Source organism: Lissotriton vulgaris, chromosome 4_1 (genome assembly GCF_964263255.1).
Source record: "Lissotriton vulgaris chromosome 4_1, aLisVul1.2, whole genome shotgun sequence".
In the NCBI taxonomy this organism is placed as follows: Eukaryota; Metazoa; Chordata; class Amphibia; order Caudata; family Salamandridae; genus Lissotriton; species Lissotriton vulgaris.
The window spans coordinates 1,251,100,811-1,251,126,888 of record NC_141691.1 but is presented as its reverse complement, the minus strand read 5'-3'; the positions used below and the strand labels follow the sequence as shown (position 1 = coordinate 1,251,126,888).

Below are 26,078 nucleotides of genomic sequence, written 5' to 3'. Positions count from 1 at the left end.
GGGCGTTGAATGAGGCCCCAGTCCACATTTTAATAAAATACAAACCTCTATTCTGTTATGGCATGTCTGCGTCAGCGCTGCTGATAATCCCTCCCCTGCCAACACTTCTGGGTCATTTGCGACATGCACGCTGGAATATTTTTTCTGACAGATCCGGTTTATAGAACATCAGTGTTTCAGCTGCTCATCAATAAAACCCTGCTAGTAAATTCACGCCTAACAGCAGCTGTTTCCTCATAAATGTTGTATTTTATTGCCCTTGAAAATGGTACTAAGGGGCTGCTTTACTGAAATTTTATTTTGAGTATATATATTGGCTGTTAAATGCCAATAGAACAATAATTACGGCAGTGACGCCGTTTACTAGAACTCCTAATATACACAGTGCTCGCGAGACATACCAACAGAATAGTTTGTTGACCTTGGCAGTGAATGTGTTCATCCCTATCGCTGTGCTTGCTTCTTTGTTTGTAGTGTATTATTGCGTTGTTGAAAATTGTGCCTCAGTCACAGCTGCATATTCACGCTATGCAGGTTCGATGCCATATCACGCCTACACGTCATGGTGCAAACTCAAGCTGACAAGTCACAGACGGTTTACACAGGTCTCCATGGCAGCTTATGTGCTTTTGGAGATTCTGAACACCATGGAGAGAACTATTTATGTCTAACGGTTTAACTTAATTGTGCTGTCTTCTTTTTGTTGCGATTTACAGTGTTAGATACACACTTAAGATACTTAGAGATTGCATCTACATATGTGGTACTTATTCAGCTTTTGCATTTCTCCTGGCTAACGAGGGCGAAGGCGGAAGATTAAGTGCCCAAAAAAGCATTTTATTAAAAAAAAATCCATGACAATAAAAATGGGAATTAAAATTGTGTGCACAATTTCAATGCTTCTTGTGAAGCGATTGGATACTCTCCACCTTCAACAGAAATGTATATGCATCACATAAGTACATGTGCAACTTTCGCAGAACACATTTCACTTGTATCTGCTTGGAGCCTTTGTGGGCAACCACTCATTGGGCCTCATTTATGAGCCCTTGCGTCACTTTTACGCCGCTGGTGCGTCACTTTTAGTGACACACCAGTGGAGTAAAAAATGTGCCTTGTTGCACCACATTTGCAAAGTGACGCATCTAAGCAGATGCGTCACTTTGTAAACCCCTGCGCTACATTATACCTGCGTCAGGTATAATGTAAGCAGAGGGGGCGGGGCGTTCCCCCGCTAAAAGCGTCGTAATAGTGACGCAGTGAAATCTATGAGATTTCACTGCGTCATTTTTAGGACGCTGTTGCGTCAAAATCTTGCGCCTGCCTCACAGCAGGCGGAAGACTGATGCAAGCCCTTTCACATGGGGCTTTCCCCATGTGAAAGGACGCATTGCTGGAGTTGCGTCACTTTTGTGACACATTCCAGCAATGTGTGACTTTTGCGCTTACAGATACGTCAGAAATACTGACGTATCTGTAACTCCTTGCGACATGATGCGTCCTACTGTAAATATGACGCATCATTGGTGTCGCAAGGAGGGCGCAATGAAAAGTGACGCATCGCTGTTTTCACGCAGCGATGCGTCACTTTTCATAAAGGAGGCCCATTATTTTCACAATAAACAGACATATACTACGCATTCAACATTAACAGCTACCTCTGAGAATCGAGCAAATGATGTCCAAGTTTCAAATCCTCTATTTCCTCAGATGGATCAAGTGGAATTTTTTTGCTCATGGTGAAGTCGATTTTTCGCCAAGGAGTAATTTGAACATTATAGGGAACACCAGTAATAGTAGGCTGAGACCAGGGGTGCAACTTGACCCAAACCTCGGGGAGGGGGATAGGGTGGGAGAGACTAAGACTCCCATTCAGGGTTGGCTCGAAAGCTGGTATGACAGTCTTTTTTGGCACTCTCCTCCCCATAACCTCCTTCTCCATGAATTCCCACATTACCTCTCTCCAACAGTGCACCTCATCTCTCCGGAGCCTCTCTCTGACGTACATTTAGGGCTATTCATAGTTCATTCATACTCAGTTCTGAGATCTGCATGGTACACATTCTTGGCAGCAGGCACATCAATCCTCACGCTACTTTACGATGGGCCAAAACTCCCACTAAAGAACATTCCAAATTCTCAATAGTAGGAACATTAATCACCAGAGTTTTCTTGACTTTTTTTATTGTTGCTTGAAAACTGCCTGATACACAAGACGTTAATTTGCTTTTAAAATAAAAATAATTTTTAAACACAGTGCCCCCCACCAAAGTCATCACCAGGTGTGGCTGCACGGGTTGCACGCCCTAAAGCGAGTCCCGCTCCCAGCAATTTGGAAGGACAAACATTCCAGAAATGGGGTCAGTGCTAACCTCATAGTCATTATATGAGGAAAAAGATCTATGTAAGTGGTGGGGTGTGATACTTCTCCCAAAATCCAGCAAGCAAACAATTTAACAGATTTCTTATAGATGATTTAAGGGAGAGTAGATTTTTCCCCTGAGAATGTTTGGAAATATTTGGTCTAAAATTTCTGGAACGCCTTAGTCCCTTATAGATTACAAAGAACAAGGGTCCTTACCACTTGAAAGATCAAGAAAGTAATAACATATAGACCACAATAGGTAGCTATATTCCTCCTATGTCCAGTCGGACAAGTATTTTATTATGTAGTAAATCACAAAAAGGAGAATATCCGAACATAGATTTTTAGTAGGGCATAGTCCTGTACCATACTTGGGAAGAAAGTACTGGGGAAGGGACACATACAACATAAACAGGTTTACAGGCAAAGACTGAGCAAAGTTGGCCACTTTTAAGTCAGTGTGTCAATTCGAAGTATTGCCAAAGTGCGAAGCACAACACAATTATACACAATGGTAAGTTGTGGAGACAATAGAAGAAGTCGGCGTTTCGATCCCTTGCTCTAAATAAATTGGGATCATCATCGGGACTGACAATATTAACATTTGCCTGGTATTTATCAGTTAAAACCGCCTGTTAGGGAGGAATAGGGAAAGAAAAAACAAACAACCAGTGGCTGCATTAAGAAAAGATATTAGAGACTAACTGACATTAGAGGGCGCAAGTATATACATTGGCAACAAGTGTATTAGGAATCGGCATACCGTGCTGTACATTCAGTGATTGCAGTCGAACTAATCGTGAAAGACCTGTCAGTTTGTGCCTTTGTGACATGCTGACCGAATTTGTAATTTCGGGAGCGAATTGTGAGGTGGCAGCATGCGTGCATTCATACATGGGTCTTGGCAGCATTCATGCATTCATACATACATTGTAATTTCAGGAGCACATTGTGAGGTGACAGCATACGTGCATTCATACATGGGTCTAGGCAGCGTATGTGCATTCATACAGGGGTCTTGAGAGAAATATATATATAGTGATTAGGTGGCACATACTCAGTTGGATTAAGAGAAGATAAAAACCCAATTCGGTAGTGTCTGCAGGGTATTTTAGGAGCGGAGTGTCCGAGTGAATGTCGGTTTTAGGGAATTGTGACAGTGTTTTCGGGATGCCTTATGTGATTAAAAGGGGGCCTGGTGGTATAAGGGCTTACCCGTTGTAAAGGCAGTTTGTTCCGGCTGGGTGGTGAGCAGTGCGTGTTGTACCTTATGTAAAAAAGCCGTAATGGTCTCAGATGGGTTTCTGCCCAGGCACTCCTGTGGCGTGCTGGGCAATTCCGGGACGGACGGAGGGTGTCTGAAGGTGACGAAGGCGCTCTGAATTATGAGCCGTTGTAGGGAGAAGGGATTTTAAGGAAGGAGTTCCGCTATTGACAGTGCGCTTGGGTGTTTCAAAAGCTGGGAATCGTCTTACCTGGCTTCGAGGGTGGAGACAACAACGATCTGCTTATTCTCCATTGGGCATTAGTTCCCACGTGTGCTCTGCTGAATCGCAAGCATACGGAATTCTCCAGAGCTGATTTACATAATTTCAACATTGGGAAGTTAAGCACTACGGCTGTAGCAGGGCATCGGAAGAGCCCCTTGATCATCCCTAAGAGCCAGCCTTCCTTACTGTGAGGTAAGGCTTATCATGTCACTAACCTCCATGCAGAGTAAGCGAGCTATACCCCCATGTTAACATACTATGTAACCGCAAACCTTTTCTCTTCCCTTTTTACCTCACCACTGCAGAACCCGACTGGGTCCTCACGTGAGTTTTCTTGTTCACTTCACACGCGGCACATCACATTCACACAGGATGTGCCCTTCTTAACCGCATGCGCGCTAGCGGAATTCCGCTAGCGCGCTGGGTTTTTCAAAATCGCACTTTGCGTGACGAGCTGGGCTCGTCATCAGTGTGCGAGCGGGCTACACCATGACGAGCCCAGCTCGTCATGAGTGTCGAAGGTGTTAAATCCAGGTAAACATCCTTAAAGTTAGTCCTTCAATACAGTTTCTCGCATATGTGCTGGTCCATGGGCCTAATGCTTCCCCATCCCCTTTATTTTGTAGATGTCCCTACATTGTTAGTCCTGAGGAGACCTCACATTCACAGGAGGGTCGAAACGCCGTCGACAAGTTCACAGAATGGACCATCACACAGCTAGTGTCATTGTATACCTAGGCTGTTGATATTTTATATTTGAATGGTCCCTCTTGCAATTTATGGAAACCTTTTTGAGAATTGTTCACTGTATATAGTCACTTTTTTGGTTCCATCTTCACTTGGGGACACAATGCACAAAATTTTGCGCTTTTTTAATTTAAGAAAGTGTTTATAATATTTACTGTGTGTTTATGAAAATATTGAATGAACAACCTGTGTAGAAGGTTTATTTTGCGCTCAGATATTATTAGGTCCTTTACATGCTTATTGCAATTGTGCATATATATTGCTTAAATCCTTTCTTTATTAACCACTGGAACCACTGTTTTCCTATATATAACCAGTACCCTGGTTCCTTGTGAGTAGGGTTCCCCTGTCCCTAGTTGTGACATACAGTACTGAGTCTGCATTACTGACAGTCACTGAGGAGCTAAAATCAATACTTGATGAGGTTCGGTCTGCCGCCATCCTCTTGCTGGACCTCAGTGCTGCCTTCGACACCGTAGATAATGCCATCTTAGAATGGAGACTAGAGGAAGTCTGTATTCAGGTAAAATCCTTGGAGTGGCTTGCCTCCTTCCTGGAGAACAGACCCTTCCAGGTGATGGAAGGGGACTGTGTCTCAGACTACCTCCCTATCACATGTGGTATCCCGCAGGGCTCGTCCCTCAGTCCAACTTTATTTAATATCTATGTCTGACAGCTGGCGGAGGTGGTGCAGGAATATGATATATCTATGGTATCAAATGCTGACGACACCCAGATGGTTGTGTTTTTTACTAATGGCCCAGAACCCAACAATAACATGCTGCCTGTCTGTCTGGAGAGAGTGGTTGATTGGATGTCAGGCAGCTGTCTGCAGCTGAATGGTGGGAAAACGGAGCTCGTGTTGCTTGGAAACCTGGGCATCCACTCTCCCCTGATACACTGGCCTAAATGTATGGGTGATCCTCCTATGCCTAAACGAGTCATAAAATACCTGAGAATATGGCTTGAGGATTCCCTGACACTGGATTGCTAATCCAAAAAGCTTTCAGGGACATGTCTCGCCCTTCTTAAAATGCTGAGGAAAATCATTGATGTGATCCCTGAGCACCTGAGGAAAACAGTGATACAATCCCTCCTCATCTCACTACTGGACTATGGCAACTCACTGTATCTGGACTCACCTAAGTACGTCATTAGGAGACTGCAGGTGGTACTGAAGGCAGCAGCCAGACTCCTGTTGAAAATTCCCAACCACACCTCTGCAAATGAAGCTCCTAAACAGCTTCACTGGTTGCCTATCGAAGCTAGAGTTACGTTTAAAACTCTCTGCATAGCTCGTAGAGCTATTAATAACATTGGGCCCGAAAAAATGAGGAACCTGATTTCTAAGTACACCCCAAAAAGACATCTCAGATCCTCCCACCAACAGCTCCTTAACACCATCGCTGCGTGCAAGATTCCCCTCCTGTGCTGGGCCCCAATGTAAATGGGTGTGGTCATGACACACAAGAGGTATACCTCATGATGAACTGAGCTCGTCATGAGCATCGAAGGGGTTAAGACTACCAGAATTAAAAGAGCTAGATGGGGCAGTAGATCTTTCGCCCACCTGACACCTAAGCAGTGGAATGCCCTCACACTGGAAATCTGAGCATCACAAAACAAAACTTCTTTTAGAAAGAAACTGAAAGCTTGTCTATTTACCCACTAACTCTGCCCCCACTCAGCTCCTCACTGGCAGACTCTCCCAAGCTCTGGGAAGCCCTGGGGCAGCCATGCCCTCTATAAATTCTATAAATAAATAAGTTAAACTATTGTTATTATGACATCAATCAGGGATGGAGGGTGGAGGAAATAAATAATGTGCTGATCTAGCAACAACTTTCAGTCTCCCGATTAAGGTTGCCAGCTGAAAGGATTTCTACTGGCACCACTGGTGTTTTAATGTCTGAGTCAGTACAAAAATAAGTAAAACCAGCTAAAGCCAGTATTTTAGCACTTATCTGTGCATACTTCAAACAGCAAATACAAATTGCAAGCACTTTCAAATGTGTTCTAGGACTGCATTAACGATCCATGACTAATATTTACAGTTTAAGTTTAATTAAACAAAAGGAAACAAAGACAGAAAAGTCATGCTGCAAATAAATACATAAAGAAATAAATACATACCATTTTATTTACAGCCCCATTTAGTTTCAAGGCGAGGCCTTTAAACAACTACAACAAATGTCCGGTATTTTTGTTTTGGATAGGTGGCATTCCTACTCCTTGATTACTTTTAACTGAATGCATTTTCCCACTGTTTATTTCTTTTATTTATTTATTTATGCATTTTTATATAGCACGATTCTTACCCAAAGGTGTCAGAGCACTTTGCAATACAGCACAGTAAATTACAAAACGAATGAGAGTAGCATGAAAGTAGGTTCAACTACTTATAGGTACTCGTGGTGAAAGTTACAACTTAACAATTTACAGATACACTCAATATTGTAAAATATGAAAATGTGGTGCCAATAGGGTAAGTTACAAATAAGGTAAGTTTCAAATTAACAAGTCACAGATACATTAAACATTATAAAATACGAAAAGTCTGAGCGAATATGTTAATACAAATACAGAATACATAATACAAATGTAAGGAATAGTGAATAGGCAGAGTGGGGACCCAGGAGGTACTGGAAACAGTGAACAAAACAAACAAAACCTCCTTAGCCAGTTCCAAAGAGATGTTTTAAAGACCCGTGAAAAATTCGGGTGTGGCGGAAATGAGGCTCCAGACACTGCCCAGTCTGCAGCTAGTCAAGCAGCAGCAGCCAGGGCTGAGACACACGAGGTGGGGGGTGGGGGGGACAAAAGCCCTTTTAGCCCTAAGGGCATTGCACACCTCGCCTAGGCTGGTAGGTGTTCACACTGTGTCAATATGTGCTTTTGAAAATAGGTAATAGAAAGTGACCACAACATATGAAACGAAAAATACGGTAATATGAGGAAGTCAAATAACAATTTTTGTTAACATTTCGCTAAACTCCAAACTACACCCTCTAGCCCTGTCAACAATTTACACAACACTTGAGGAAAAAAAAAAGTATGTCATCATGGCGACTCCCCAAAAAATGATTTCATGCGATGCTGAGCCCAAGACTATACAGGTGTTGAGAGTTTTAAAGCTGAACCAGGTGGAACCCTAATCCTTTGTGCCCATTGTCTCTCCTAGGATGTGTGACACCGGTGAGGGCCTGTTCACCTTCCAGACACGTGAGGGAGAAATGATCTACCAGAAGGTGCACTCTGCTACCTTGGCAATAGCCGAGCAACATGAGCGGCTTATGCTGGAGATGGAGAAGAAATCCCGGGTAAGTACCATCGGCTGTAGATTTACATCCAAGGCCTGAGGTGAGGTTAGGTGTTTGTTCAAGTCATTTCATGACAGAAGGTCTTACCTTCAAGCCATCCTGCCCCCATGGCTCCTGTTCATGTATCACGGTAGTGTGGTGTCGTATTCACAGTTATTGAGGAGCACTGTACATTATCGTAATTGTCTGCAAACAGAATAACAAGCAAAGGGCAATTATCAAGAGGAAGTGGTCGAGCCTGAGGAGGCCTATTAGAAAGAATTGAGGAACTGATCAACCTCTGCCCACTTCTTCTGTTACAAAGGGAAACAAATGATTGTCACAGGAAACCATTAAAGTGAAGTGAGAAATCTTCTTTAAGGCCTTGTATAGATTAGCAGACTTGATCACTCCGACCTCTCTGACCGCTAAAAACATTTTATTAAATGAGAGTTTGACTTTACAACTGTACATAGAGTTAACTTTGATGTATATATTGTTAAGGGGACTTCTTCATCCAAAGGTATGTATAACATCATATTTTTAAATATACCTTGGAAAAAATGTCAATACAAATCAATTGATCAAAACCGAAGAATGATAGAACAAAAACACATGAATGGAAGAGTATTGAAATTAGGAAACAGTAGTTTCTCTGCATTTGCATACATTAAAACAGTTCGAATATGTTATATTTTAACTCACTTTTAAATGTATTACCAATCAGAAAATGGCTTCCAGAAATAGTCAATGACCGTACTAGCTGGGGCGGCTGGTGACATTTGACAGTGGTGTGGCGTACACTAATTTGCATATTGCACCGCAGCGAGCGAGCGAGACCGAACCTCCTTAAGAGGGGTTTGGGGGGGTCACAGTTAGCCATTTTTTTTGCTATGCTTTAACGTGTCCGAAGTGCCCAGCCAGTAAATGAGTGGTGTCATATCTCTAGGAGTATTGTATAGGAATATATCCTATAAAACAAATGGTTAGGTAAACAAATGTAATTGAACTATGGAGAATGTCAGGGAGTCACAGATTTTTTGCTTGCACATCAATATAAAAAAAAAACCTGTTCAAAGAATGCCCCAAACACAAAACATTAAAACAAATAGACTAGATTACAGTGGTGAAATTATGCACTGACATTTGGACCAAATAATTGATAAAAAATGGGGTTTTTGCACTGGTCCCTGCTTTGCCGTTTTCTTTTATTTACTTGAAGCCATATTGCACAGCGCGAGTGCTGTTTTACATGTCTAAAAACATTGCATTGCATAGGCAAAACGTCCTGGCTTTGCCAGTGCTTGTTTCCCATTTCAAGCTCTGGTTAAAAGAGAGACCTAGAAATAGTCAAATGCATTTTGTTGTTGGCCAAACAGCAAGATAAGTGTCATATGACTTATCGCCACCTGCTCGTGCCTCCATGCAAATAAGGAGACCTTGAGCTGCTTCTGCTGCACCTGTGAAGTGCCTTAATGAATGTCTGAAAACGTTTTAATATAGAAACACCAGCATGTTTCCATCCATCCGTTTCCCACTCATGCTTTTTTAATTCCCCACAATCTCTCTTCATTTCTTGCTTTTATTTTCGCATTATTTCCTTGCTTTTTTCCCTTCACTGCCATTGTTCCCTCCCTCTTTTCATTCCCTTTCCCTCTTATCTATGTCTTTTCTCTTCCTTTACACGTTTCTTTTAACACGCAATATTTCCGTTGATTGTTTTTTCGTTAATATGGCTACCCAGGATTGGCTGGGAAGCACCATGACTGCTCGCCCAGTTGCCCTGTGCAACCCGGGGGCTGCGGCCTGCCCCCTGGTCCTCTCTCTAAGGGGAACTGCACATGGGAAACAATCTGCGCATGCGCGGGCTAGTTTCTGCCCAAAAATGCACTTGCGCGGCTGCAGCAGGCCCAGCCTCCCCCCCCCCCCCCCCTATCCTGCGCACAAACCTGATCGTACTTAGCAAACCTGATCGAACAGAATTATGAACATGAACTCCAGGAACAAGAACGTGCTGTTTGCAAAAACAAGGTTTTAGAGTCTTCGATTCAGATCTAATGATAAGCTCAAGTCAAGAATGATGCTGTGTATTTTAATGGAGTTGTTTCTTCTGTTTGTTGGTAGGTTGGTTCACTTGGCAGCTTCACATTTGCTTCAAATATAAAATATTTTGCACATTGAAGCAGTTATGCTCACGTTAGTAAAGGAAATAGCGGAAATAAATATTAGCACACTTTTAGAAACTGTCCCATAATTTTGTTTGGAAACATAAAGGGCTTATTACGTGCATGAGGTAAGTTGCTCCAAATAGCCCGCCAAGGCTGCAGAGAGTTCAAAGCCACCAGTGTCTATTTTTACATAGAATACGGGCCTCAACCTTATATAGAATACGGGCCTCATTATTATATAGAATACGGGCCTCATTAGTTGCGTCTGGGTCAGTTTTGCACACGGAGTAGATCAGGTGTGCATGCATATTGTGCAATGAATCACCCTGTTTGTAATAAGCAGGAGCTAATGCAGGTAACCAGAAACTGCCGTTTCTGTATTCTGACATGAAAACTGGGCCAGCATATTTTAGGGCAGTGACCTCCATGACAGGCAGTAGCCAGGAGTAGGAGTTTGGATGGGAATGTACACAGATAAGTGGCTGGACTGTGAACTTGATAAGTAAATTGGGAACGCTCAGAAAATCCAATGCGTGCGAACGTAACAGGACTTGCTGCTCAACCCATGCTCTAAAATGACACTCAGTCCAGTTAGCACTGCAGTTCTCTTTTTTTAAAAATGTTTTTATTGAAGCCAAGGTTTGTCAAACATAAACATTTACATATTGCAGCATTATATCATAGCAAAAAAAAAAAACCACAAAAAAATGAAAATCTTTTTTAACAAAATGAATTCCAATGAGTCAAAGGCGATAAAAAGGAAGGACTTCGATCGCCAGTCCCCTTCACAGGAAAATCCTTGGTACAATCAAGCTTGTAGACGAGCCAAAACAGATCTTGTCAAAGCCGTGAAAGGAAACCAATTAGATATTGTTAGAGCTAAGAGCACACAGTATAAAAAACTGTCCAGTTAGCCAAGATGGAATGGAACGAGAGAGTCTGGTCGGATTTGCTCGAGGCCTGCAAACTAAATGGTCAGACCTTCTTCTGGAGCCTTATTGCAAGGGGCATGAAAGGGGTAACAGTGGCAAAAGACAGATTTCTTAAAGAAAGTACCTGGGTTAAACACTTTTCCTTGCTCTATTCCTGTAAGGGAGATGAGGAAGATTGTGTAATAAAACAAATTAGGCTAACTTCATATGAAAATCCTTTAACCTTTAACTTAACGGAGACCATCTTAGCAATTAAGGCGGTGAAATCGGGCAAAGCTCCAGGTCCAGATAGAATACCCGGGGACCTCTTGAAGCATGAGGATTTTATTTGGGCCCCCTATATTAATTTACTTACAAATAAAATAACTCGAGGGGCCCCAATCCCGGAGACCTGGAGGGGCGCAGAAATCATGACTATATTTAAGAAAGGCGATAGGTCTAACCCATCCCATTATCGACCTATTAGCTTGATCGATGTGCTGCAAAAAATCTTTTCCCGCCAACTCCTTAGTAGGCTTAATGCATGGGTCGAGGACCATTCTATTCTTACAAAGTACCAGGCTGGTTTTAGACCTAGAATTAGTACAGTGGACCAGGTTTTTAGATTTTTATGTTTGGTATGGAAATATATTAACATAAGGAACTCCCATATATATGTGGCCTTCGTCGACCTAAGAGCAGCCTTTGATCTTGTTCCTAGGGGGAAACTTTGGAGAACGCTAAATGATATGGGTGTCCCCTGGAACATTCTCCAACAACTGATCAGGCTGTACGAAAATAATTTTGCAAGAGTCAGATAAGGGCCCAATGGGGAGCTGAGTGAGAAAATAGACATAGTGAAAGGAGTTAGGCAAGGATGTGTTATGGCGCCTACTTTATTTTCCCTTTATGTTAATGACATCCCTGACATCCTCTTGGGCTGCGAGCATGACTCTCCCAAGTTGTGTGGTCAAGCTGTTCCAGCATTATTATTTGCGGATGATACTATTTTAATTTCCCAAACTCCCAAAAGACTCCAGAACCTTCTTAATAAATTCAGGTTGTATTGTCAGGACAAGAAGCTTGAAATTAATTCGTCCAAAACCAAGGTCATGACAATCAACCAACATAAAGGTTTTAATAAAACTTTCGCCATAAACAATGAAAAAATTTCAGAAGTCCAAAGTTTTAAGTACCTGGGTATCACTTTAGATACAAAAATATCTTGGAAATCTCAACTAGAAACCTCAAAGATCAGACTAGTCCAGAACCATGCTCCTATTTTAAGGAAACACAAAAATAGCTATTATAAATCAGTCACTCCAGCAATCAGCTTGTTCAAATACAAAGCACAATCTGCTTCCCTTTATGGTGCAGAACTTTGGGGACATGTTTCGAAAGACACGTTCTTAGTTCAGGAAAACAAATTCATCAGACAGCTGTTAGGTGTACCTGCCTTCACTCCCCTCACCCCGGTTGTATGGGATCTTAATTTTCGCCGATCAGATGACCACGCTGCATTGCGCCCATTGTTATACTGGGTTCGTCATTGGTCCACTGATGAGTTAGTGGACTATAGAGAGGCGTTAAAAGAGATAATGGTAATAAAAAACTCCACATGTGTAATGTGGTTGACCTATATCGAAAAGCGGTTTATAAAGCTGGGGTTAAGTAGCTTTTGGTCAGACCCGGATTCGATTACCAATAACTCTAAGAAACTGCTAAAGAATAGGTATTGGGAATATATCAAAGATTCTATGTTGGGAAATCCCAATTTGGGGACTCTGACCCTCAGGTTCTTTGAACTAAAAATGGACATGAAACTAGAATCCTTTATGGATGAAATCTACCCACCTATGGCCAAATCGTTATACTGCAATAAAGGACCAAGAGGTAGCATTGGATCCGATTTATGTGAATTATGTGAAATGGGCCTGAGGGAAGATGAGTCCCATGTGCTATTTATGTGCCCCGCTTACCTGCAGGCGAGGAAAAAATAGTTAAAACCCATATGCCAACTCCTGGGTCTTCGCCACATTAAAGATGGCGAAAGAGTGTTTAAAGGAGATACTGCACGCCCAATAGTATTCAGTTTGAGCCGCTTCCTCCTATCAGTAGCGATAGTTAGGAAGAGAAATGACTATAAAATGTAAGCAGATAGTTGGCATGATAGTAGTCTAGCAGCTGAAATGCACTCTAAACTTTACCCTATTGTACATGAACTAATTGTATATATGTAATCCCTATTGGAACGTGTGTGCAATATGCAATTATAAATGCAACTGAACTGACAACATCACTATCAAGTGGTGCATGTAATCGAATTTGATTCAGATTTATACTGTAATTTAAACTAGAATAATGACAATAGGAATTGGCCTGATCCTAGTGTTTCCTGGTGCCTTGTTTTTATTGTTCTATAGTATTATTTTAAATTTAATGAACTGTTATTTATTAAGTGTTCCTCGAATATGTGTGTTAATTTAACTGAGAAGGACCTTGCTGCTAGTTTTTTTTAATCTTAACCCGGTACTGTATAGACATATATATTGTATTGTAATGTTTTAAATTGAATTGTACTGCATTCTTTTAAGGTTGTTTAACCGAAATAAAGAATAATGAAATGAAATTAAATGAAATGAAATAAGCAGGAGCTAATGCTGGTAACCAGAAACTGCCGTTTCTGTATTCTGACATGAAAACTGGGCCAGCATATTTTAGGGCAGTGACCTCCATGACAGGCAGTAGCCAGGAGTAGGAGTTTGGATGGGAATTTGCACAGATAAGTGGCTGGACTGTGAACTTGATAAGTAAATTGGGAACGCTCAGAAAATCCAATGCGTGCGAAAGTAACAGGACTTGCTGCTCAACCCATGCTCTAAAATGACACTCAGTCCAGTCAGCACTGCAGTGCTCTTTTTAATTTTTTTATTTTTTTATTGAAGCAAAGGTTTGTCAAACATAAACATTTACATATTGCAGCATTATATCATAGCAACAAAAAAAACACAAAAAATGAAAATCTTTTTTAACAAAATGAATTGCAATGAGTCACTTACTATCCCACATCACAGACTTGTTATGCATTTCATAAAAAAGAGTTAGTCAGGTACAAAAATACAAATATCCCATAGAAAAAACCCCTGAAAACATTCAAATAATATAAAGATAAAAAGACAATTGACGAGGTCTAAAATCTCATTCCCTCCCTCCACCAAAAAACAGGCAACTGCATCCTCTCCCTCTTTAATCAAAGCTCAAACCCCATATTTTATTACATTTTTTACGTCCCACATTTCTTGCTGCAAAGGTATATTCACTTTTCTTTACCCTTCTCATCTTCTGCCCCCATTCCAAGGCTGACGGGATTGAGTCGGAACGCCAATTTTGTAGGACCAATGACCTTGCAATCGCCATAGCTATGTAAAAAAATCTAGTCACTGAATCTACAAAAGGGAGATCCGGATCAAAACCAAATAAAATTAACCAGTCATTTACTTCCAACTGTAAATTACTTTCCTTTTCGAGATACACAAATACCTCTATCCAGTACACATTAATCTTTGGACAGCAGAGCAAGATATGTGACCAATTGGCAACAGGATAATACAAACATCGGAAACATTGGGAAGACTGATTGGGGTACATCTTTCCGAGGGCAACTGGGGTTCAATACAGCAGCCATTTACTGAAAAATAACATCCTGTGCCAGTTTGCCCCTCTTAAAGAGCTAAAATTTAGCCTGTTGATAGTGGCCCAGATATGGGGGGAGATTTCACAATTTTCCCATGGGGGAGATTTCACAATTTTCCCAGCATTGCAGTTCTCATCTTGTGGGATAAATGCAAATCCTCCCCTCTCTCAGTGGTTATGAGGTTTACTTATTCCCCTCATAGGAGCTGGGGGAAGGGATGCGGATTGGGCAGGGTTGGAGGGTGCTGCAGCACTCCCAAAATAAACATGTTGGAGTTCAGAAAGTGAATGACCCAAGTGATTAATTTGAGTTAGTGTTTCCGGTTCTCGACACAGGCACTTCTGATAGTCTGCCTCAAGTTGGCACTGTCTGGCTAATTTAGAGATGTCAACAACAATAATTAGGGCATCATTACGATACCTCGTTGGTCAGAACGCCGGCTGCTATTGCTGCATTCGGGAGACCACCCGACGAGCATGTGTCAGTCCAACCATCATATTAGAATATGACCATCGGGCTGGTAGTCGGAATGTCGGCAGTAGTCACACCGTGGCGGCATGTCTTGGCTATTTAGAAGAGCTGCATCAGATGCCGCCATGGTGCAGCGCCTTCTGCATGTCCGTGCACAGTGCACCATGCAGATGAGTGGGGCCACTACATGTGCGCCAAGGGACACTTTTCAGTGGCCTACGATGACAAGGGGCCCTGTTTGGAACCCCCCATATCCCTTTCTAACAATCTTTTCATAGCAGGGCTCGCACCATGAAAAAGCTGTTGGAAAGAGATATCATAATCCCAATAGCGGTGCCTGCCTCCGCTCCCATTTTACAATGTTGCTCTGACAGTTGCACAGTCAGGATCCATGATCCTGGCGGAGCCGGCGGTCTTGCGTCCAACAGATTAGGGCCCGACCGCCAGTATCATAATACAGCAGTCAACCCGAAGGGATGTGGGCTTTGACCCGCCACTGATGGCCTTGTTCGGTGATCCTACCGCTCAACAACATAATCAGGGCCTCAATTATTAATTTAATATACATTAAAATAACTATTACCGTCTGCCCAACAGTTCCTATAGCTTTAGGGGCTTTGAATAGCCCGAATTGTCACACTTGTATGAGTGTGATAGTTAGTAGTTGGGTTATTGCAATCACTGGCAGCACAGCAGCAGCAATGTGCGGTGCAAGCTGCAGTAGCTCCTGACGAGAGCTCTGGCACATAGTCGTTTCACAAATTGAGCACTGGATAAGCCATAACAACACTTTTAAAGTTTGTTTTTATAGTGTCACCTTTGGTGTGCATTCAAAGAAGAAGGTCAGTTTGTCAGGCTATATCCTCTGGCACATGTCCTCTCACAAATTGTTGCTTACTCTTTTAACTTACAGATTATTGTTTACTTTTCTTTCTTTTACTGCAAAGTTAGAGGACTTTGTAAAGTGAACAACCTTGATTGGAAGTGTGAAAGAAAAGGCTGTAGTGTGTAATTTTTTTGTAGCACAAACCGTACTCATATGTGAAAACTTAAGCTGTTAGGAAAGCACAAATGAACCACGTTTTTCATATATTATTTTATTATTTTTATAATTTTATTATTTTAAAGTGTGATGGAAACAAAGAATTTAAAAGGGTTAACATAATTCAAGAAATTGACTTAGTTATGCGCTTTTAAAAATGCATTTCATTGCGGATTGTGTTGCTATTCAGTGGAAAATGTACTGTCTGTAAATGAAAGTGTGCTACCACATCAGGCTTTAGTAATATATTTGTGACAGTGTGCTCCAAAATGCACCATTGGCTACATGGTACATACTTACTACCCTCTTGCTGAATGGGTGTGTCTCATTTGCTGTACATGTTCTTTGTGTGATGCATGGATTTATCTCAATCCCTCTGTAATGTAACATTGAGGGCAACATCTCGACTCCAAAAATTGATCCAGCACCATTGACTCCCCTTGATTTTGCCATCCATGTACTTACTACCAAACCAAGTTCAATATTACTCCTCACAGGTAACATAATCCAGTAAATGGGAATCACAGAACCCGCTACCCCAACTCGCATTCCTCAGGTTAGTCTTCGATTTACACATTATGGGCATATTATCAAAGACGGCGTTAAAAATTATCGCCGGTTTAGCGGCCGAAAACTGCAGCTAAAGCGGCAATAATGGGTTTGATAATATGCCCTTGAGATTCCAAAAGAAGTCCATGTTCTGGAACATGGGCTTCTAATGGAATTCTCCAGGACATATTATCAAGCCCATTATCGCCAGTTTAGCAGCAGTTTTCTGCCGCTAAACCGGTGATAATTTTGACGCCATCCTTGATAATATGCCCCTGTGTGTCTTAGTAATAAGAGGCCTGCACCGCCTTTGCATCACTAATTTTGATGCTACAGCAGTGCAGGCGTACTCCATATTTACAAATTGAAGCATGTGGCCCAATGCGTCCATTTTAGTAGGTCTGCTTCAGAAATAAACAGCACCAAAACTGGCTGCGTCAACCAGAGAATAATATATTGAAGGTATACATTCCTGTGTAAAATCCAACGTAAAACTGATGCAGTGATATTTATGGTTTTGACCACAGAGCCTGAAATACTGAAAAATTCCTGCATATCGGCGTTCCAACATAGGAAATGACCCATTGGCTGTGGTAAATTAAGACAAACATAGAATGATGGTGCATGCACACCTGTTTTCGAATGATGAGAGCCTGAATGTTAATCAATTTCGACAATGTGTTGGGTGCAGATTGGGTATCGCTCACTGATCCACAAGTGCCAATGAATTATGTCGTAAGCGCCACCCCAGGGGTGGCGTCCCCTCAGTGCACAGCATTATATCCAATAAAAGGAGTACTCCAATTCAAATCATTGAATCAAATGAGTTGTGTAAATTTAATTTATTCTTCTTCATAAATTTTTTTGTTGATAAATTGAATTTCATATGATTCCAAAAAGAAACATCCATTTCCAATTAATGGCAGACATTTGGTTTCTGTTTATTAGTCCCAATGCATTTCCGGCTCGTGATGTCGTAATTTGACAATGGCCGGGTTAGCGCTTAGCTTTGCTACACGTTATTCCCCTTAACTTGGCCATATTAGAAAACGCCATTTTGTATGTTACGGCGGCCATTTTAGGGAATGAGCGGCCTCGTGGTCAGCATGCCCTTTAGTCCGTTGTCCGTACCACTGACCACTCGACTTTGCCCAGCAACAGGCTATTTTTAGCAACGGTCAAGCCTGTGCATGCGCAGTTCCAACTGACCAGTCACCCTTTAGGAATGTTCCGCCAAACTGACCAGTGGAGTTGTAACCCCTCCCATGAGTTGGCTGTGCTCCAAAAATGACCATATATGTACATAAAGCTCTGTAACCTTGTACCGCCTATCTTTTATTATCTGTAAAAATGTATAAAAGAAGTATTCACACCAACGTTCGGTGTGATACTTCTTGCATTGCCGAAGGGTGCTGTAGGAATGTACCACCACCCCATGGGGTCTTAATAAACTTGTTCTTTGTACTTTTCAGTTTCCGTGCCAACAGTTCTTTCGGTGTAAGTGGGTTATCTACGGAGCATGTAGGCCTTGGGAATCCGATACCACAGTGAGGGCCCTTCATCAGGGTAAATTTCAACATCTAAATAAATGAAGCAAGAAAGGAGCTGGGTTACAACATGAGTGTGGATGTGGTCTACATTTCATATTAGAGGCAATTCTACTATCATAATGACTGCTGATGAATGCTTGACAAAAAGTGACCCCTTGAAATCCTGGTGTAGGTGTAAAAAAGATAACCCAGACTCCGACTTGAATGAAGTATTTGAACATTGGAATGTTAGGAGCTCCATTGCAGACAATAGAGTGCTCCCTGCTCCTACGGGCCGGCAAGGCCCACAGAGCAACATTCCAATGTTCTACAAAGGCTTCTCGAAGTTGAAGGGGATTTATATCCCCTCGAGCTTCGAGAACCCTTTGTTTAATTTGTTAGAACATTCTGCCCTCTAGTGGCAGAATGTTCTAATAGCCTTATAGCCCTTCGTAGCAGGGCTATACGGCTATTACAGTCCCGCTGTTTTGTTAAAGTCCCTCGCCTTCGGCTCGGGCCTTTAACGATTCAGCAGGCCTTTAATAGCCGGTATAGCCCGCTACGGCAGGCTATAAGGCTATAATACATGATCTGTGGTACTTGTGAAAATGGTCATGAGAACTGACCGAATAATAGTGCCATAAACAAATGCCATGCTTCAGTTCTTACTATGTTGAGAAAACATAACCATATAGTGCTAATTATTTTCAGAAATGTACACAGTGTCATTGTGTTATTATGCATTAAGGTTGAGAAAAAAACATGCAATATTCGCTAAATTGTGCTTCTAGGCAAGTGTTAGCCGAGAGCGCAGCATGGTGGTGCTCATATGTTAACGAGATACACAGCATGATAATATTTCAGAGAGAATGTGCAGTGAATAGCATGGTGCTCATGATTCTAATGTCTTAACATGCAACAAAACAACTCTTACCGGATTACAATGTGATTAAGAGTTCCACAAGGTAGACCCTGAGGAATGATTCTACCGGACAGGATGTTGAGTAATTTTATGTAACCCGTGTTAGTGTGGGAATATTGCGGCTCAACAGTGATAACAGACTGTTGTGAAACGACGTGTTTAGGACGAGGTAACCAAGGATGCCATTTTAGAGTGATGATATGTTGTTTGTAACCTAATAGAAGGTTGGTGCTAAGGGTGCAAAATATGAAAATAAAATTGGAAAAGTGAAAAATAAAATGGAATGAAATGAAATATGAGAATATAATAACAAAATAAATGGCACGTGTTCCAGCAGGGTGTAACGAGTCACAGATAACAACAGTTCCAGGGCATCTCAAATGGTGAAGAGTCACAATATCACATTTTTAATATCAAAATGACAAAATATAGAGTTTTAAATATCGAGTGGACATAATATCGAAACACAAAAATATAGTGGTGCAGAATATCAAAATTCAGGTAATAAATATTGATTTTCATAATATTGAAGTTAGTAATATTGACAGTCATAATACAGTTGTTAAAAATATCGAATTTTTTACAGTGTTTTATGTGTTAAAAGTATGTATTATTTTCGTAATGTTTGAATTTTTGTAAAGTAATGAATTTTATGTTATTTAATTTTTGCGTACTTTAATTCAGTAGTGGGTTGTGGGTTTATAGGGGAATAGGGTTTGAAGTAATTTGATTATAGTAAATTAAGTAATAATTTGTAGGAATTATTCATTATTTGTAATTTAATTTTGTGTTTTAGTTCTAAAGCAGGTTGTGGGTTTATAGGGGAATAGGATGGGAAGTAATTTAATTGCAATTAAGTAAATATTTATTTTTTATTGATTGGCATTGATAATTAATTTATTGTTAATTAATTATTAATTGGTAATTAATTGTATTAATTTGAAATTAATTTTTAATAATTGATTATTTGATAATTATATTAATTGTATTAATTTATTAGAGCGGGTTGTGGGTTTACAGGGGAATAGGGTGGGATGTAATTTAGTTGTAATTAAGTAATTAATTATTTTTGTTTATTGGTATTGATAATTAATTTACTGTTAATGAAATATTAATTTGTAATTAATTTCTATTACTTGGTTATTCATTTTTATTAATTGATAATTATATTAATCATATTAATTTATTATTCGGACAGGATTACGGGTTTATAGGGGAATAGGGTGGGAAGTAATTTAATTGTCATTAAGTAATTATTGAAATCATTTTTGTATATTGATAATTTACTGTTAATTAATTATTAATTGGTAACAGTGTTGTATTTGTTGTTAATCAATAGGTAATTCATTTTTAATAGTTAATATTTATTGGTATTTATAATTAATTAATCGTTAAATATTGAGTAATTGGCAATTCCTTTTTATTAATTTGTTATTGGTATTGATAATTAATTTATATATATTTAATTATGAAATCATTACTTTCCCCAATCACTGGAAGGGTAATAGTAATTTTTACCCCTACGCTGTCCACCAATTTCTCTACTGTTGCACTCACTGAAGTGGGAATAGTAATTTTTACCCCTAAGCTATCCAACACTTTCCCTACTGTTGCACTCTCTGGAGTGCCAATAGTAATTTTTACCCCTATGCTATCCAACACTTTCCTACTGTTGCACTCACTGGAGTGGGAATAGTAATTTTTACCCCTACGCTATCCAACACTTTCCCTACTGTTGCACTCTCTGGAGTGGGAATAGTAATTTTTACCCCTATACTATCTAACACTTTCCCTACTGTTGCACTCACTGGAGTGGGAATAGTATTTTTGACACCTTTGGTATCCAACACTTTCCCTACTCTTGCACTCTCTGGAGTGGGAATAGTAATTTTTACCTACCCGCTATCCAATGCTTTCCCTACTGTTGCACTCACTGGAGTGGGAATAGTAATTTTTACCCCCCGCCATCCAACACTTTCCTTACTGTTGCATTCACTGGAGTGGAAATAATAATTTTACCCTTCCACTATTCAACACTTTCCCTACTGTTGTAGTCACTGGAGTGAGAATAGTACATTTTACACTACCACTATCCAGCACTAAAAATATTGAAAATGTTTTAATATTATTAAGTTAACATATATATGAATTAAAAAATAAAAATGCATGTTTACTTTTTTAATTTACATTGATTATTTATTAATTTTAAGGTTATCTAAGTATTTTTAAGTATGTTTTAATTATTTATATTAATTGTTTCCTTATTTTACATTACTTTTAAGACATTTTGTGGACACCGGTCATCATAGGTCATGATAAAAGGTGTCTTTGGCAGCCCATGTTGTAAATGTTTCAAACTCAAGTTGAGTAAAAAAGTCAATTGAAAAGAGGATTGGAATTACAAAAAAAAAGCTGTATTCCATTCGGTCATTTAATCCGTTCAGAATTAACGTTTCTAGTAGTCTGATCCAATGAATCTTAATCTATAAAAGTAATTTGGTGATGTTCAAACCCTCCGGATGTGTTATTATTTCCAGAACCAAGAAACGTAGTTGGCTGATGTTGTGATTAAACGACTGAAAGTGCAAAGCTACACAGGATTTTTGGTTTTGCATACAGATGTTACTCTTGTGTTCATTCATCCTCACTTTGATCTTATGCTCAGTTTTGCCGATGTATGCCAAGCCGCATGTGCATTTCAACATGTACATAACATTCATGCTGTTGCATGTTGCTGTGGTGTGTTTTTTGCTGATGTTGCCCTTATGTAGATGTGTAATTTGATTGATGGGGATAATGTTGTTGCAACTGTGACATGGAGCAGTTCCTTTATGATGTTGTTGGATGGTCCTTGGTTTGGGAGTGGATATAATTATATTAATATTTTTGCTTCTTTCATATGCAAACACAGGTGGATTCTTGAAAATGCCTTTAAAATCCAGTTCAGTTTGTATCATTGGCCAATATTCTAAAATCCAGTTTTTAAATGCTGGGCATAAGGTGGGAAATTTGGATACTCAGATACTAGGACCCTACGTCTCCTTTATTAGGTTTGGTGAAAGTAGTTAAAAGTCGAGAAGATGGGTGCGACCCATTGTTCAGCCTCCTTCAGTATGCCAAATGGATATTGTCTATCTTCAAATCTTCTCAACATAGTTCGTATATTGATGGTTAATTTGTCTGGGTCCGATCCAATCCTTTTGACGCAAACAAACTGTGAATTAGGGCAAGCCCCACAAAACAGTATACAAGCTTGTTAGACCTGGCACCATTGGCGTGGGTCTCCCTTCCATTTTTGCTGTTGCCTCGTGTAATTTTTCTGGTATTAGATGCTTTGGGCACTGTGCCACTGCTATTCAGTGCCAGAGTGCAAGTGCTCCCTATTGTAAATTGATGTATTAATCAGTGGTTCCATGTTTGGCTAGTTAGTTTACTTGTCAGACCCTAGTCTAGTGCACTGAGTGTGCTCAGGGCGTGTAAATCCAAATTCTGCTTGTGGGCCTGCAGCACTGGTTGTGCCACCCACAGAAGAAGCCTTGTAAAATGTGTCTAAGGTCTGCCATTGCAGAGCCTGTGTGCAGTCTGGAACTGTCGCACTGCACCGAATCGGAGAGAAGCATGCCGCAACGAAGAGGAAGGGCGTTGCTCTCTCTCCTGCTGCTGTCGCAACTCCAAAAGAGGGTGTCGCTGCTGTAGCTGTTGCGCTGCACCGCATCAAGAGACGAGTCTCTCAACGAGGTCGGAGCGTGTCGCCGTTACTGTGCCTGCCGTTGCAACTCCAAGGGAGGGTGTCGCCGCTGGAACTGTCGCACTGCACCGCATCGAAGAAGAGCACCTCACATCCCTCAGAAGCGCCCCACCGTGGGAGCTTCAGCCATCGCATCGTGGATGTCACCGCTGTAGTTGTCGCATCGTGCAGAAGCTTCACGCATTGTGGGAGAAGAGTGTCGCCGCTGGATCTGCTGCAGTCGCATCGTGAAACAAGGGTGTTGTCGCTGCAGTCCACGCATCGAACCGAGAACTTCTCGCATCCCCAGGAAGCGTACCGGATCTGGAAGATCTTCACGTCTTTATTTCTTTGTATCTGACCTTTGCCGCATTCCCATCGCTGCGTGATTACTTGTCGTGGAAGCGCAACGCAACCTAAGGTACATTGACGCAAAGTGTTGCATCCAAGAACTGAACTGAACTGAGCTAAGCTAAAATCCACCATCTTAAACTAACAGTATTATGTATGTTTGTCGTTTATGGTCTTGTGGTAACTCTATTTAAAGTCTACTTATTTTTTATATAAAACCTTGTGTGGTGTCCATCTGTAGTGTTGTCACTGGGGTACTGTATGTGGTCACAAATGCTTAACACACAACGCTTCTGAGATAAAGCCTGTCTGCTTGTGCCAAGCTACTAAGGGGGTGAGCAGGGGTTATTTGAGGAGTGTAATCCCCTTATCCTGATTGGAGGCAAGGGTCCCTATTTGTCACAAGTACCTACCTGTGCCAACTAGAGACCCCCAAATCTAACAAAGCTCAACTACGCCATGAAGGTGATATTTTTATGGCTTGGAGTTGAGAGAGGATGACCAACCTCACCCCAACACGTAGGCAGGGCTGAAGAAGGGAGCACATTTTTTGCCAGTAGACTATCATCATTGACCTCTGGAATGATAAGGTCATCACATTCTTCCGATTCAGGAGGGAGTCCATTATAGAATTGCTGAACCAGATAGCGCCAAGGATCCAGCCTCCAACCGCCAGGCCCACCTTTATCCCACAGCAGGTCAAACTGATGGCTGTCATACACCTGCTGGCATCTGATTAATTCCAGAACACAGCAGCCAGAATGGTAGGAATACTGCAGCCATATTTTTCTGCCTTCATACCCTCTGTCCTGGATGCCATCATCCACCTCACACCTCAGTACCTCCTCCTTCTCAGGACACAACAATAGCAGCCAGACACCAAGCAAGGTTTCTATGCCATTGCCAGATTACCATATGTGTTTGCTGCCATGGATTCCACACATGTGCAACTGGTTACCCCAGCAGCATTATCAAATTTTTATAGGAACCAAAAGCACACATACTCTATACATTTTCAGGCCATCATGGACCGTTGGAGGATGTTTACAACTGTGCTGGCAAAATATCCAGGGAGTACGAATGATGCCTACATGGTCTGGCACTCCATCATCAATGACCGCTTCCAGAATGGCCAAAATGGGAATGGACTACTTGTTGGTAAGTAAAACTAAAGTACATTACAGACCTACTAACTGAAACAAATGTATGACATAATAGCCATCTCTGTGTCTGCTGAAGAAGATAGAGCCATATGTCTCAGGGGTGTGCCTCATACGTGCACCATGCATCATGCTACACGTGTAAGGCAAACCACAAAGTAACACATGTTAAGACGCAAAAAGCCACTTTCAGTGCCTTTGAATGTTGTAAAGGTACAGAGCAATTCAACGCTGTCCAAAATTCACTGTAGCATCACTGTGTGTAAGGTTTGTGTTCCATGGGAATTGTGGGGGTGTCCCCAGGCAACTCCCCTGGGTCATGAGGCATGTCATGTATCCCACACCAGTTAACCTTTGGAATGTGACAAATCAATTGGTTTCCTCAGGTAGTGTGTATCAAGAAAACTGAACTGAAGTGAGTCAAGGCACTCTCACTTCCTATGTGTGCTTTAGTCTGTGGCAAGTGTACATAGACGATCATGGCTCAGAGGGTACATCATGTGCATGAAGGTGCCCCCTCCTACCCAAAGGCAATCCTGCAGGCTGAATAGGCACCCACATACCTTATTGTAAGTGTGTCTGTGTTTGTGCTAGGCAGAACATTGAGTGACAATGTAGGAGGAAAGGTCAGGAATGTGCTGTGTGTCATAAATACTGTGTACTACTGCCTTTTCTCTGAGACGCAGTGCACTGCAGACAGGTGACTTGCATTTCACAGTGATACTTTTCCAAAAATCTGGGCCCTTATGTCATCTGCACATAGTGGCAACCAGCCGCGGTCGGTAGTAGGAGTTCCTGCAGGGCGGTGACTTGGGGAGGGGGAGGGGCAGCGTGGGGGGTAGAAATGTATGGATTACGGAGTTTAACAGGTAAGTAAACATATAAATAAATAAATCGAATTTCGTTGCGCGCACTGCATCGCATTTGGTGATGCAGTGCATGCAACAAAATTCGTTTTATTTATTTATATGTTTACTTACCTGTTAAACTCCGTAATCCATACATTACTATCCCTCACCCTGCCCCTCCCCATTTCACCGCCTTGCAGGAACTCCTACTGCCGACCGTGGCTGGTGACAACAATGCACTGCAATGTGGAGACAATGATGTGCCACACTGGCATGCCCTCACTAATCTTTCAATGACAGTAGCAACAGAATGTCAGTGAGTATCAATGTGTCATTTCCCGCTGTGTGGATGGAAGGAACCACATCGAATGCACTGGTTAAAGAATCCTGAACGAAATCAAGTGGCATGACAGACAAGGCAATTGTGAGTACAAAGGCAACACAACAAATAAATCAATGGTGTGCAAAAGTTCCACAAGATCAGTGGTGTGAGAACAAGTACTGTGGAAATGAGCTAGTGTGCTACACTTGGCTGTAAATATGTATGCTGCCCAAAGTCTCAGGAGCAACACAGGAAGAAGTATGTGGAAAGGCCATGTGTGGCATGCTATGTCAGTGTAGGCCCCAGAGATGTGGGAATGTCAATACTGGATAACAGTGTGACACCAACAGTACAAAACACACATATGCCTTAGTGTTAGAACCGGGGTCTCTTACTTACCCTTGTCCAAGTAGGGACCACTGCTTCGGACAGGGTAGCCTGGCGCAGAGCGGGAAGGCTTAACGTTAGAGGCAATGTGTAAAG

General features: G+C 41.4%; 1 protein-coding gene across 1 annotated transcript in view; it reads left to right on the top strand.

The window, feature by feature from the left end:
* DOK6 (docking protein 6) overlaps window positions 1–26,078 on the top strand; it is a 1,609,598-nt gene that overhangs the window by 992,946 nt on the left and 590,574 nt on the right. Inside the window, exon 6 of the mRNA XM_086967445.1 lies at window positions 7,784–7,922. Within this exon, the coding sequence (XP_086823571.1) occupies window positions 7,784–7,922 (139 nt within the window). The remainder of the gene's footprint in view (window positions 1–7,783; window positions 7,923–26,078) is intronic.